Here is a 12852-nt window from a genome sequence, read left to right as displayed (position 1 = left end):
AAGACCCCCTCCCCCAAGATTAGAGCCGTAACAGGGGCTGAAAATGATGTCACATAAACACTGCTGAGGTCACAGAAGCTTCCCTCTCCTCCCCTGTCTCCCTCCCCACTGCCCCCAAGTCTCCCCAGCCAGCCAGCTCCCACGGATCTGCACACACTTACCTACAGAGGCTGGTTAGGGTCAGACACCATCCGGGCACTCTCAGGTACACAGAAGTGGTGGGGAAGTGGGTGGCAGCGGCGATTTTTCCGTGTGTAAGATCCACACTAGTATCCCTCGTACTGGGAACACTAGGTCGGACGGGTGTGTTTGTTCCTGTTGCTGATTCTGATTTTACCTTCATCATTCTTACTCCTCAGTCCTCCCCTCCCCTCCTCCCTCACCCCCAAGTCTCCCCCCTTACTGTCCTCCTCCACCTCCAGTTGACCATGGCATCAGAAGCAGAAAGAACGTTCCAGCGGTTTGCTGTCTTTGGAGAATCGTCAAGCAGTGGTACTGAAATGAACAACAAGAACTTCTCCAAGCTGTGCAAAGACTGTGGCATCATGGATGGCAAGATGGTCACCTCCACTGACGTGGACATCGTTTTCAGCAAAGTCAAGTAAGGGACCAAAGACGGGAGTGGGGGTGGTGAGTAGAACAAGCAAGGTCATGGGATATGGCAGGGTTTCTGCGGTAGAACATTTGTAACGGGTCTCCTGAGCACCTACTGGGTGCCTGGCTCTGCTAGTCCCTGACCTCAAGACATTCAGTGTGTAGAGGCCCCGTCTGAGTAAGGGGAGGGCTGGAGCTTGGAAGGCGATGAGTTCATGTTCCCCAGTTCCTGGATTTCTGTCTGACTGACCAGGGCCAAGAATGCCCGAACCATCACATTCCAACAGTTCCAGGAAGCAATGAAGGAACTGGGCCAGAAGCGATTCAAGGGGAAAAGCCCGGATGAAGCCCTGGAGAACGTTTATAAGCTCATGGAGGGCAAGGATCCAGCTACCACTGGTGTTACTGTGAGTGACAGACTTCATTCCTAACCCTGACTCTGCTTCCCTGAGTCCCTGCTGCTCCCATCTCCCTTCTTCTACACCGATGTCCCCAACCCTTGTCAACAGCAGCAGGGAGATGGGGCAGAAGGCCTCTGGGCACTGTTGGTACTGAAATAGACTAATTTAGAGATCATCGAGTTATTTCAGAAGTGAGGAAACTGTGAGAAGAAGTAACTTACCCAAGGTCCATAGCTATTTTATTTATTTACTTATTTTTTCTTTTCACACCTATTTTAATAGTAAAACTTAGACTCATTCCCAAGTATCCAGGATCTGGGCCAGGCCACTAGGGCCAGGTGGCTTTGGGGGACACTGAGTGCAGAGTACCTGGTGCCTGCTCCCTACTCCTTTTCGCGCTCTTATGTAAGGTCTAATATTCGACTTCTTGCCTCGCACCACCTTTCTGTTCCCTATTTATCCCCTCTCTACTAAAATCTCTTTCTACTGTGGGTTCCAAATAGAGCCTTCCCAGCAGGACAGAGGGGCTTCCCTGATGGCTCAGACGGTAAAGAATCTGCTTGCAATGCTGGAGACCTGAGTTTGATCCCTGGGTTGGGAAGATCCCATAGAGGAGGGCATGGCAACCCACTCCAGTATTCTTGCCTGGAGAATCCTCATGGACAGAGGAGCTTGGGGGGCTATAGTCCATGGGGTCGCAAAGAAGGACATGACTGAGCAACTAAGCACAACACAGCAGGACAGACCTTGTGTTTTAGGTCTGGGGTTGAAGTCCTCTGGAAGCAGAAAAGTCCACATACACCTCCCTACTCATTCCCATGCCCTGGATTCCTTTCTCACGAGTGGATGACGCTTATCATAGCTCCTCCTCTTATCTGCACCTGAGCCCTAAGCAGGCAGCACCATGCCAGTGCTTGAACATGAGCTCAGAGAACTAATAGAACTACTCGAAGGCCATCTCTAGAGAAGGGCTGTGACAGTGGAGGGGAAGGAAGGGAGAAGGCTCAGGCTCCTCACCCTCTGGCCCACAGAAAGCGACAACGGTGGGTGGGGTGAGCCGGCTGACGGACACCAGCAAGTACACTGGCACCCACAAGGAGCGCTTTGACGAGAGTGGCAAGGGGAAAGGCATCGCGGGACGGGAAGACGTGACTGACAACTCAGGCTACGTGAGTGGCTACAAGGGTGCTGGCACGTATGATAAGAAGGGCAACAACTAGGGAGTAGCCTCATCTTTGCCTGTTGGCCCTTGACCACCCTGCATCTTGAACACCAGTGAGCTTTGGGGGGACAATAAACTTCTGTGTGTGCAGCAGTTCATGAGCTCTGTCTTCCACCCGCGGAAGGACGAGGGACCCTTGGTGCAGAGACAGAGAGAAGAGCCGAGAAACCCAAGGGTAAGACTTCCCAGAAGCACGCCCTTCACTCTATTTGGCCTCCTCATCACTGGGTAGCATCCCCCTCAACAGCTGCTTCTAAGAACATGGCTGAGGAATATATTTGGAGATAAGAGATAAACTAGCTGTGGAGGCAAAAGTATTTGCTAGTTGTGCTCACACATTACCAGTATCCATCCCCCCACCATCCCAAAGGGGAGTAACAATTCCCGATTTGACATAGTAAGGCCCAGATACTAGCAATGAGACCGTTCCCTGTCCCTCCACCATCCTCATCTGTTGCAGTCCATGTTTTGTAGAGGGAGAAATAGACACCAGAGAGGGTAGGCCAAGGATCTACTTAGCCTAACTCCTTTTTTGAGCTGATTCTAGAGCTAAGGGTTTCCCCGGTGGCTGGAGAATTGGCCTGCAATGCAGGAGATGTGCAGGAGACATGGGTTCTATCCTTGGGTCAAGAAGATCCCCTGGAGTAGGAAATGACAACCCGTTCCAATATACTTGCCTGGAAAATTCCATAGACAGAGGAGCCTGATGGGCTACAGTCCATGGTGTCGCAAGAGTCGGATACGACTGAGCACACAACACAACAACAAGGGTAAGGAGACTCCAGTTTCAACCCAGTCCAGAGCTGAGTTTTACTCCACCCACCTCCATCATGGTAGACATGGAGCAGAAGATTCTACTGACCCTACTGCCAAAAGGTGGCCCAGGAATATGGCCAGAGGGGGGTGACCTCCAGGACTCGGAGGGTAGGAGTTCTGATGCATTGTGGGAAAAGTAATGAAATCAGAACTAATTCAGAGGTGCTTTTTATCTTTTTATTTTGCAATGATTAGACTCACAGGCAGATGCAAAAAAAAATACAGAGAGATCCCATGTACCCTTCTCCCAGTTTCATCCAATGGTTATATCTTACATAATTCAAATATGATTTTAAAACCTTCTGTGATCACAGCTGAGCCCACTTCATCCCTGCCTTGTCAGAGGCAGATCCTGGATTTGGGGGGATATCAGAAGGAGCTTCGGGAAGGAAAAGGATGCAGGAATCTCTGGGAGAACAGGTCAGAGAAGATAACTTAAAACTCCAGTGGTCCAAGGTGAGAAGGATGGAAGGAAAAGAGGTCAGAGAAAGAATACAGGATGACTAAAGAGGTTGGAAGTGTAGGGGAGAGACTGAACGGGAGACTGAGAGCTGAGGGGGATGTCCTGGAGAAATGAAGCTAATATGAGTCTAAGACTCTCAGGGAGGGTCCTACAGCTAGAGATACCCACCGTCCGGGTGAACGAGTGGAGGGAATCATAAGGGAGATGGGGAAGACTGAGAAGGGAAAGGTGGCAGGGGAGAGGATTTGAGACTCGGAACTGGTGCCATGGTGTGAGCTGAGGCTCTGGGACTCCGGCCAGGATTCAGGATCTGGCCCAGTAGATGAACAGTCACTGCCAACTGGACACAGTCTGCTTCTTGGGTGGGTAAAACAGTCTGTGGGAGAGGGAGGGTGGTGGCGGGGGTGGTGGGGGGAGGGAAACAAGACAGAAAAGGCCTAGAAGACAGTACAACTTTGCATGGTGACCAAAAGTCTGGACATACTTCCTGCCTCCCTAGTCTTTTGGGAGGGGACTCTGCCTGCCTGTGAAGCCAGAAAGGAAGCCTTGTACCAGGAATCTGAGCTTTGGGAGTGGGGACAGGCTAGTGTGTAGCAGCGGCCGTGGGCAAGGAGTCGGGGGGGTTGTTTGAGACTGAAGCCCTCCCTTCCTAGTAGAGGCCAATGATATCTATGGGTTCACCATCGTACTTTTCAGAGCACAGCAGGTAGAGCCTTTGGTTGGTCAGGGTGCTGTTGTAGCGGCAGCTGGTGGGCGGCTGTTTGGGGTACCGGGAGCAAATTGTGAGTGGGATGGAGTCCTCCGTGAGCGTGCAGTACTCATTGTAATTCTCACAGAAGCTCTCACTGTACTTGCAGAACTTCCAGATGGCTGTCCAAGGGGCATGTAAGACATAATGGATCTTTGGGCAATGCCAGTTTTCTTGCCTGCCCCGGACATAGGACATCAGACCATTGCAGTAACCTTGGAAACCTTTGGCGTAGTTAACCTTGGGATAGTCAACGTGTAAGGTACGGAAGTTCTTGATAGCAAGCTGAGTCTTGATGTTTTCAAACAAAGCTGGCCTTAGAACAACCTGGAGGAAGAGGAGCTGAGCCACAGGTGGTGCCATTCTTCCTGCTGGCAGAGTTAAGGTGGTTGGAGACAGAGATGGGCCTGGGTGGCTGTCTGTCCCTGCCCAGAGCCTGCAGTGTGCCCCCAGCCTCCCCAGTGTGCCCTCCGCTATACCTTCAAGGCCCAACTGCCCCTCAGAGATCATGTAGCCCAAGTCCTCATGCATCAGAGAGAGGAGACATTTGCCCAAGGTCACCCAGCTGGTCGGCCGCCTCCAGCCATTCCCCCTGTCCCTGGATCTACCTTAGAATCTCAGCTTCACACCATCCATCCGGGAGCTGTGACACTTACGAAATAAGAGTCCAACTTGTCCTTGGGTAAGAGGCTCTTCCTGGTTACCCCGGCCCAGTTAGTCCTTCTGGTAAACATGCAGAGGGTCCAGAAGTGACAGACTCAGCAGCACTTCCCTGACTGCAGCCGAAGAGGGACGGGAGCTGGAAGGCCGAAGGACAGAGGCGGAGTCTTCCTGCCTGAGGCCAAGGACAGCCAACAGGTGAGAGAAGAGGCTAGAATGGTTGGTGGATAAAGACTGGTGTGGGAGGAGGGCATGTTCCCTGGGTTTGAGGAGCCCCTGGGCTGAGGGGGCTGGATGTGAGGAGGAGGAAAGAGCCATTTACCTTCTGCTCTCCTGCTCTCTGGTGTCATCAGAACACTAAGTTCCAGCCTCCTTGCCAGAAATCCCGTGGTCCTTAGGCTTCCTTTGATGTCTTCTCTGGTTCACAGGCCCTGCTCCCATGGAAAGGTGATAAGGAAAGCACTGTCATGTTTCTGAGAAACAAGGTGCTGCTTATTCCTGACCTTCAGAGAACAGGCGGTCTCCCACTCTCTCATCCCACTCCTGGGGGCCTCAGGGCCACATATACAAGGGAGCCTCCCTGCTGCCTTAGTGCTGGACTAAGAATCAAAGACCACTCTGTGGACCCCTCACCATCTCTGTCATCAACTGCACTCCAGTGGTGATCACACTGACCCTGTAACCTCAGGCCCTTTAGTGTCAGAGCACTCCCGGAAACCTATGAGTGCTGACCCCGAAGGCTCAAACTTGTCAGGTGGGAGTAGACAGCATAGCTGGGGCTTGAGGCGGTGTGGGCCGGTGCCCAACAAATCAGATTCTTGCTGTTAAAAAGAAAAGGGGGGGGGGGTGGCCAGACTACTAAATCTTTTTCATCAACCCCTGCCCCTTCACAGTCCTTGACTTCCATAGGCCTCTTGGCCTTGCCTCCAGCACCTGTTGTCCAGTCTGTGTCTCAGGACAGCTTACCATTCTCTCCCTGGAGAGCAGGAAAGGGGAGTCAGAACAGAACCCTGAGTGTTCCAAGGCCAGTGTGTGATTCAGAAGGGGTAGGGGGCACGGGGAGATGCATGGGTGTTCCTCATTCACAGCCCCCTTAACATTGCTCTTTCTTTTTCTTTTTTTTAAGACATTTTCTTTTATTTATTTATTTATGGCTGTGCTGGGTCTTCATTGCTGTGCACAGGCTTTCTCTACTTGCAAAGAGCAGAGGCTACTCTCTGGTCATGACACACAGGCTTCTCTTTGCAGTGGCTTCTCTTATTGCAGAGCATGGGTGTACAGGCTTCAGTAGTTGCGGCTCATGGGCTCTAGAGCACAGGCTCAATAGTTGTGGCACAAGGACTTAGTTGCCCCAAGCCATGTGGAATCTTCCTGGACCAGGGACTGAACCGGTGGCCCCTGCATTGCCAGGAGGATTCTTATTCACTGCACCACCAGGAAAGTCCAAACTTGCTCTTTCTGACAACACAAGTAGATTCCAAAACCAAACCCATCCTCCTCCAACTTGCTTTCCCTCCTGCCTTGTCCGTTTCCTCAGTTACCTCTGCAAGAAATCTGAGAATGATCCTCCACCTTGCCCTCTCCCTAATCCCATCCGTTTGGAGGCAGTACTGCAAGATGGTTAAGAGCAAAGCTTTTGAGCCAAACAGACCAGGAATTGAATCCTGGCTCTGATGCTTCCAGGCTGTGCACCATCGATCTTAGTTCACTAAACCAGTGTAAGTTTCCGTTTCTTCATCTGTCAGTGAGGATAATATTCCATACCTCGAAACAGTATTATGATTCATTAAGAAGTATATCAGGAGCTCTTAGCTCATTCATTAAGATGTATATCTGGCACTGGTATGAGCTCGAGTCCATCAGTTACACAGCCCTGACAATCTCTTAACTAAAATTTTCCTCGAGCCTGTCTCTTCCATTCCTGTTTCTTCCTGTGCTCAGGATCTCCCTTCTCTTGGACACGACACACTCTCCAACCACAAGAGGACTCTCCATCTCATAGGACAGAAGACCTCCATGACGTGGCCCCCACCATGTCTCCAACTGCATCTCCATCCCTGCCTGCTTCCACCACATCCTGTTCACCTTATCTCCTCTACCCAGAATGCTGCGCTCTCCTCCCACTCTCACCCCCACCCTCAGTTCTTCTGAGCCAGATCATGTGAAGATCAACCAAGAGGTCGTGTTTAAGAAGCCTCTGTTTGGAGCATCTCCTTAGGGAAGTGTACACAGCCAGGCAGGTGAGGGGAAAGCCCACACAGGCAGGTGGTTCATCTGTATCCTTCAGGCCGGTCTAACAGCCGACACCCTGTGGGAGCCCATGCAGGGTGGTGCCAGAGCCTGGCTGACTCAAGTCTTTGTTTTGAGGAAGCTAGCACTGTGTGGCCCCAGTCTCAGAGCATGCCACCTCTTCCTTATTTGCTCAAGGCTGTAGCTTCCCTTGGAAGAGAAAGGGGCTTTTCGTGCCTCTTGGTCTTCCACTTCCTTCATTTGCTACTCCCCCTTCATCACTGACCTCCATTTGCACAACTACAGAAATGGAACGACACATCATAAAAAGTTTAGGACATGATCTCAGGTTAAGCTACTGAGCTTCTCTTTCCTCTTCTAGAGAATGGGATTAATGCCTTCCTTTCCTCATGAGGCCATGAGAATAAAATGAGACAGTCAATATGGAAATGCCTTTTAGTCATTAAACAATATATAAATGGATAACTAGTTATGGTCCTATACTTACTTACTTTTTATTCCTGACTCACTCAACATTGGCAAGTCTTATATTCCCCAAATGAGCCAAGTGACCTCCCCACATCCCCACTGCCAATCTAGAGCCCTCTGTAATGCCTGACTTAAATTCATCTTCGCCAAGCTTTCTATTAATCATGCCCCATGCTAACTGCTTGAAAATATTTTAAAATTGCTAAATACTACCTGAAAAGCACTACAACAAGTATTGGGGGAAATAGAAAAGTAAATGAGACAGTTCCAGTCCAGATTAAATTTACAATTCAGTAGGAACAACACATGTATGAACATATGCTACAAAGTCATGATCATGGGACCAGAAAAAGTGCTGAGTGTATGACTGACCTTTAAGTTTCAATCTGCAATCCTTGTGGTGTGGTCTTTAAAATCCCATCCTGATCCATTGTATTGCTTCATCCATTCTGACATCCTTGTCATGGTTTCATCTGCTCTTGAGGCCTGAGATTTGTGAAATTGTTACCCCATTATACTGGACTTTACTTATACAACAATCATCCTAGAGATGAAGAAACTAACTTTTAGAGAGGGACAGCAGCTTGCTTGAGGCCATATGTCTAATTCAGTGATTCTCAAGGGGGAGCAGTTAGATCATGTCTGGAGACTTTTTTGGTTGTCACACTGGGAGGCGCTACTGGCACCTAGTGGGTAGAGGCCAGAGATGCTGCTCAACATCTTACATTGCACAAGACAGCTCCCACGACAAAGAAGTACCCAGATGAAAATGTAGCTTGTGCTGAGGTTGAAAACTTCTGGTCTAATGACAGAATCAGATTTCCTAACAAGAGCAAACTTACTTATACCTTACATATTGAAAAGGATTGGTAAATATCTAAGACTTAGAGATTTTTTGTTTGTTTGTTTGACTTCGCTTGTGATGGTGCTGGTTCTTCTGCCAGCAAAAGGACTACTGACAGTTCATCACTGAAACAACCTTTTGTTATTTTTCCCCTGAAACTGACTCTCTGCATACAGCCATGTATACATTCTCTCCCTCCTCCCCTCACCAATGGTAGGATTCTAGAACCACTGGCTAGACTGACAAGTGCAAAGATGATTCCCTATGATCGAGGGGGAGCCCTAAATGAGCTCACTACAATCTTGGTGGCTTTACCTTTGCCCTTTCCAACTCGAACGGTTCAAATAGCAAATTTTCCTGGGTTGTCCTTGAACTCAAAGGATTGTTTCAGCCATTTCAACCTCCTTGTCATAATTTGACCTTCACCCCAGGGTTAGAGTTCACCAGCTGCACTGTCAGTTCCTCAAGTGGGACTGGGATCATTCAGGTGATACCACCTGGGAATGGGATCACTCAAGGGCAGGATGAATGCCTTCTAACCTAGAATTTGAATCATTTAGGGTCACTAACTGTGCTATATCCTGTGGGAGTAGAATAACAGATGGCCCTTGTCTTCTGGGAATTGACAGTCAATTCCCAAAAACTGGAGGAAAACAAATATATATGAAGAAATAACCAACAATTCAAGGCAGAAAATTATACGTTTTGAAGACAGTAAATGTAGGAATTTAAAGACAAAGAGAGATCCCTCTGAATTAGGAAGGTCAAAGAAAGCTTTCTGGAGGGAAATTGAAACCTTCGGATGGGTCTCAAGGAACAGTTAAGTGGAGATAAAGAGAATCATGAGCCTACTGTGTAGCACATGGAACCCTGTTCAATGTTATGTAGAAACCTGGATGCAAGGGGAGTTTGGGAGAGAATGGATATAAGTATCTGTATGTCTGAGTCCTTTTGCTGTCCACCTGAAACTATCACAATGTTGTTAATCAGTTATATTCCAATACAAAATAAAATTTTAAAAAGAATATAAATAGCATGTATAATATATATTTTAGAAAACTTATGAATTTTTGCCTAAAAAATTTATGACATTTTGATTCCACTTGTTTGACTTAGTAGGAATAGAATACTAGATTTCTAATTAAAACAAATAGATATGTGTCAAGCAACGAAGTTTTACTGTATAGTGCAAGGAGCTATAGTCAATATCTTGTAATAATCTATAATGGAAAATAATCTGAAAATAATGCATGTGTATATGTATAACTGAATCACCTTACTGTGCACCTGAAACTGTAAGTCAACTGTACTTCAATAAAATACACTGAAGGAGGAAAAAAAGCGAGATAGTTGCAGCCTCAAATCTTGAAAGAAAAAAAAAAAGAGGGGGTGGGGAAAATTATGAAAGGCATGTTTGAAGAAAGAAAAAAAACAGCCTGCCTGAGACTGAGGCACTCAGAGGGAGGAAAGTCAGAGACAAAGTTAGAAAGATAGGTTTGCCAAATTGAGACAGAGCTTGAGTATCAAGCTAAGGAATTTCTAACTCACTCCACAGACAAATGAGGAACTGGCAGTGGCTTATGGGACAGAGTGACCTGGTGAGGCCTCTCAAGCCCAGACCAGGTTCCCCACTCCTACATCCTGGCTGGTCTAAAGGCACTGGTCTAGGAGCCAAGGATTCCAACCTTCTGTCCCTGCTACCTCCTACAGATCCCAGCTGTTCCAGGAAAGGTCATGAGAATTCAAAGACCCAAAGCGAATCCCACATCTGACCCCAACTTGCTATTTGTTTCACTTTCCTCGTCTGCAAAAATGAGTCCATTACCTTTATTTATCCTAGGAGCAACACAGAATAACAGAACTTGAATCTGCTCCTGCTGGGAGGGAAAGGCTCATGGGCTTCCCATGGGTCTCCAGAGGCTATGTAGAACTCCAGAAGAGAGAGAGCCTGGGCTCTGAAGGGTGGGCACCAATCCAGGTTTGGCCTGCTCCCTCCTAGCCCCCCTCAACCCCTCCCAGTGAGGGCTAGAGGAAGTAGCAGCTGTTGTCCTGTGGGGAAGACAGGCAGAGGTCCACCTGGCACTGTTGGGATTTTCACAACACCCACCCAAACAACTTTAAACACACACACATACACACACCATACACCACACACATACACAGCAGTGGCCCGGGGAGAGGTTAGGCCAAGAGCAGAGACTATGACACTAGAAAGAGAAGGAGGCTACCTTACATCCCTGCATAGAGGCTTGCTTCCCTCTCATCTTCTCTCCCACCATTTTGTCGTCTTCTCTCCCCTTTTTAATTTTTCTCCTCTCCCTTCTGCCAGACTTCCGGACCAGTCCTTGGCCTGATGCCTGACTCCTTTTGTTCTCCCTAACCTTATTCCCTTTCCTCTATCCTTTCTCGCCCTGTGAATACAGTGAAGGAAACATGGCAAAATTATCCTGCCGAGTGCAAAGTGAAGCAGATCTTGGAAACTGTATAGTTTCAGTGAATAAATAAACGGAATCACCTGCCTTATCCAAATAATGGAGGCATAGTAAGGGTTTCAGCCTGAACTGTGTAAACAGTCGGTTTAACTGTTCAGTTTTCATGTGTAAATCTAAATGTTGACTCCCTCTTCCCTTTGACCTGAGACAACGTGGCCGTGTTTACTTTCACAGAACACTAAGGTAGACTTTTTTTAGAACCCCGCACAATGAAGTCGAAGAGCAAACTGGATAATTATGTTAACAGGAAAACACAAGAGCAGAGGGCAGTGCAAGCTGTGGTTTGGAATCATCTCACTCTAGAATAATAAGAAGTGAGGAGGAGTCCGGCAGACGAGGAATCCAAATGAGCTCTTGGCCTTTCCACCCCCTCTCTAACGCCAGCCTCCAGTCCAGGGCAGGACTGGCCTGGGATGATCTGCATTCTGTCCACATTCTGCTTTAACCCTTGGATTTTATCTCCAAACATTTGCATTTCCTACAGCAGCAGAGGCATAATTCTCTACCCAGAAGTTCAAACTACAAAGAATCAGGCACCTGAACAAAGCAGTGAATGCTGTTACCACCGCCAAGGCCTCACCAAGGGGGAACCAGGGGAGTCAGAGGCCTGGGTTAACCTGCTCCTGGTTCTCTGTTGCCATCTAGTGCTGTTTCTCACTCCAACACCATTTTTTCTTCCAAAGATTCTCCATCCTGACCCACAGCTGTGCTCTCTAGCTACTAAAATGACATCCGCAACCTCAAAACAAACACCCCACCTCTGTGACTCAAAATCCTAACTTCTGGATGAGAACACGAACTGTATGACTCAGGTTTGTACGACCTGGATGGTTCGTGTGGCTTCTCTGCAGTCACATCCACGCAACAGCCAGGGAATCTTTAAACAGATAGATCTTATACTCCTCTGCTTTTTTTTTTTTTCCACTACGCAGCTTGCAGGATCTGCTTCCTGACCAGGGATTGAACTCAGGCCATGGCAATGAAAATCTGGACTCCTAGCCACTAGGCCACCAGGGAACTCTCTTTATTCCTCTGCTTAGAACCTCCTAGGCTCCCCAGTGTGTACACAGCAAAACTTGTGTGTGCATGCTCAGTTGCTCAGTCATGTTCGACTCTTTGCAACCCCATGGACTGTAATCTGCCAGGCTCTTCTGTTCATGGAAACTTCCAAGCAAGAATCCTGGAGCAGGTTGCCATTTCCTACTCCAGGGGATCTTCCCAGCCCAGGAACTGAATCTGTGCTTCCTGTGTCTCCTGCTTTGGCAGGCGACTCTTTACCACTGAGCCACCACAGTCCTTTCTTTTTTTTCTTTTTTCAGCCCTCCACCACAGTCCTTCTAATGGTCTCTGAGGCTTCCTTGATCTGGCCTCTGTACCCCTCTGACCCTATCACTCACCCGCTCCAGCCACACTGGACTCTCTACTGTTCCTCCAACCCCCCAGGCATCCATCTGCTTTAGGGCCTTTGCAGTGCTGTCCCCTCTGCTTTTTCATACTGGAGAGGGGACAGCATCACTATGAACAAGACTAGTGGAGGTGATGGAACTCCAGTTGAGCTATTTCAAATCCTAAAAGATAATGCTGTTAAAGGGCTGCACTCAATATGCCAGCAAATTTGGAAAACTCAGCAGTGGGCACAGGACTGGAAAAGGTCAGTTTTCATTCCAATCCCAAAGAAAGGCAATGCCAAAGAATGTTCAAACTACCACACCATTGTACTCATCTTACACACTAGCAAAGTAATGCTCAGAATTCTCCAAGCCAGGCTTCAACAGTACATGAACCGTGAACTTCCAGATGTTCAAGTTGGATTTAGAATAGGTAGAGGAACCAGAGATCAAATTGCCAACATCTGTTGGATCATAGAAAAAGCAAGAGAATTACAAAAAAACAT

The 12852-nt window shown here is 48.1% G+C and overlaps 2 protein-coding genes across 39 annotated transcripts; one reads left to right on the top strand and one right to left on the bottom strand.

Moving 5' to 3' along the window:
* The first annotated feature begins 107 nt into the window (after positions 1–107).
* TPPP2 (tubulin polymerization promoting protein family member 2) lies at positions 108–7634 on the top strand. 37 transcript variants are annotated; one of them, XM_081506882.1, is made up of 10 exons: positions 108–205; positions 423–601; positions 848–1001; positions 2027–2164; positions 2312–2392; positions 2911–2987; positions 3348–3489; positions 4354–4506; positions 6442–6622; positions 6846–7634. In XM_081506882.1, exons 2-7 carry the CDS (start codon positions 429–431, stop codon positions 3349–3351), a joined length of 627 nt encoding a protein of 208 aa, XP_081363008.1. In that variant the 5' UTR covers positions 108–205; positions 423–428; the 3' UTR covers positions 3352–3489; positions 4354–4506; positions 6442–6622; positions 6846–7634. The 37 variants fall into 37 exon arrangements, with proteins under 37 accessions (XP_081363008.1, XP_081363014.1, XP_081362988.1 ...); XM_081506888.1 differs by lacking the exon at positions 2911–2987 and having other exon boundaries at positions 360–601; positions 882–1001; positions 2309–2392; ... (1 more) ...; positions 6846–7144; positions 7516–7634; XM_081506862.1 differs by lacking the exon at positions 2911–2987 and having other exon boundaries at positions 360–601; positions 2309–2392; positions 3348–3453; positions 6846–7144; positions 7516–7634.
* Positions 3197–10774, bottom strand: RNASE13 (ribonuclease A family member 13 (inactive)). Of its 2 annotated transcripts, XM_081506916.1 has the most exons (5): positions 10695–10774; positions 7995–8108; positions 5227–5335; positions 4901–5079; positions 3197–4612 (listed from the first exon to the last, which is right to left on the bottom strand). In XM_081506916.1, the coding sequence occupies exon 5, from the start codon at positions 4605–4607 to the stop codon at positions 4146–4148; it is 462 nt and encodes a 153-aa protein (XP_081363042.1). In that variant the 5' UTR covers positions 4608–4612; positions 4901–5079; positions 5227–5335; positions 7995–8108; positions 10695–10774; the 3' UTR covers positions 3197–4145. The 2 variants fall into 2 exon arrangements, with proteins under 2 accessions (XP_081363042.1, XP_081363041.1); XM_081506915.1 differs by lacking the exons at positions 7995–8108; positions 10695–10774 and adding an exon at positions 5538–5647.
* Between the last annotated feature and the right edge of the window lie 2078 nt (positions 10775–12852).

The sequence above is a fragment of the Giraffa tippelskirchi genome, chromosome 7, assembly GCF_054371585.1.
Source record: "Giraffa tippelskirchi isolate mGirTip1 chromosome 7, T2T-mGirTip1v1.2.pri, whole genome shotgun sequence".
In the NCBI taxonomy this organism is placed as follows: domain Eukaryota; kingdom Metazoa; phylum Chordata; class Mammalia; order Artiodactyla; family Giraffidae; genus Giraffa; species Giraffa tippelskirchi.
The sequence above is the reverse complement of the archived record's forward strand: the minus strand, read 5'-3'. Positions and strand labels throughout refer to the sequence as shown.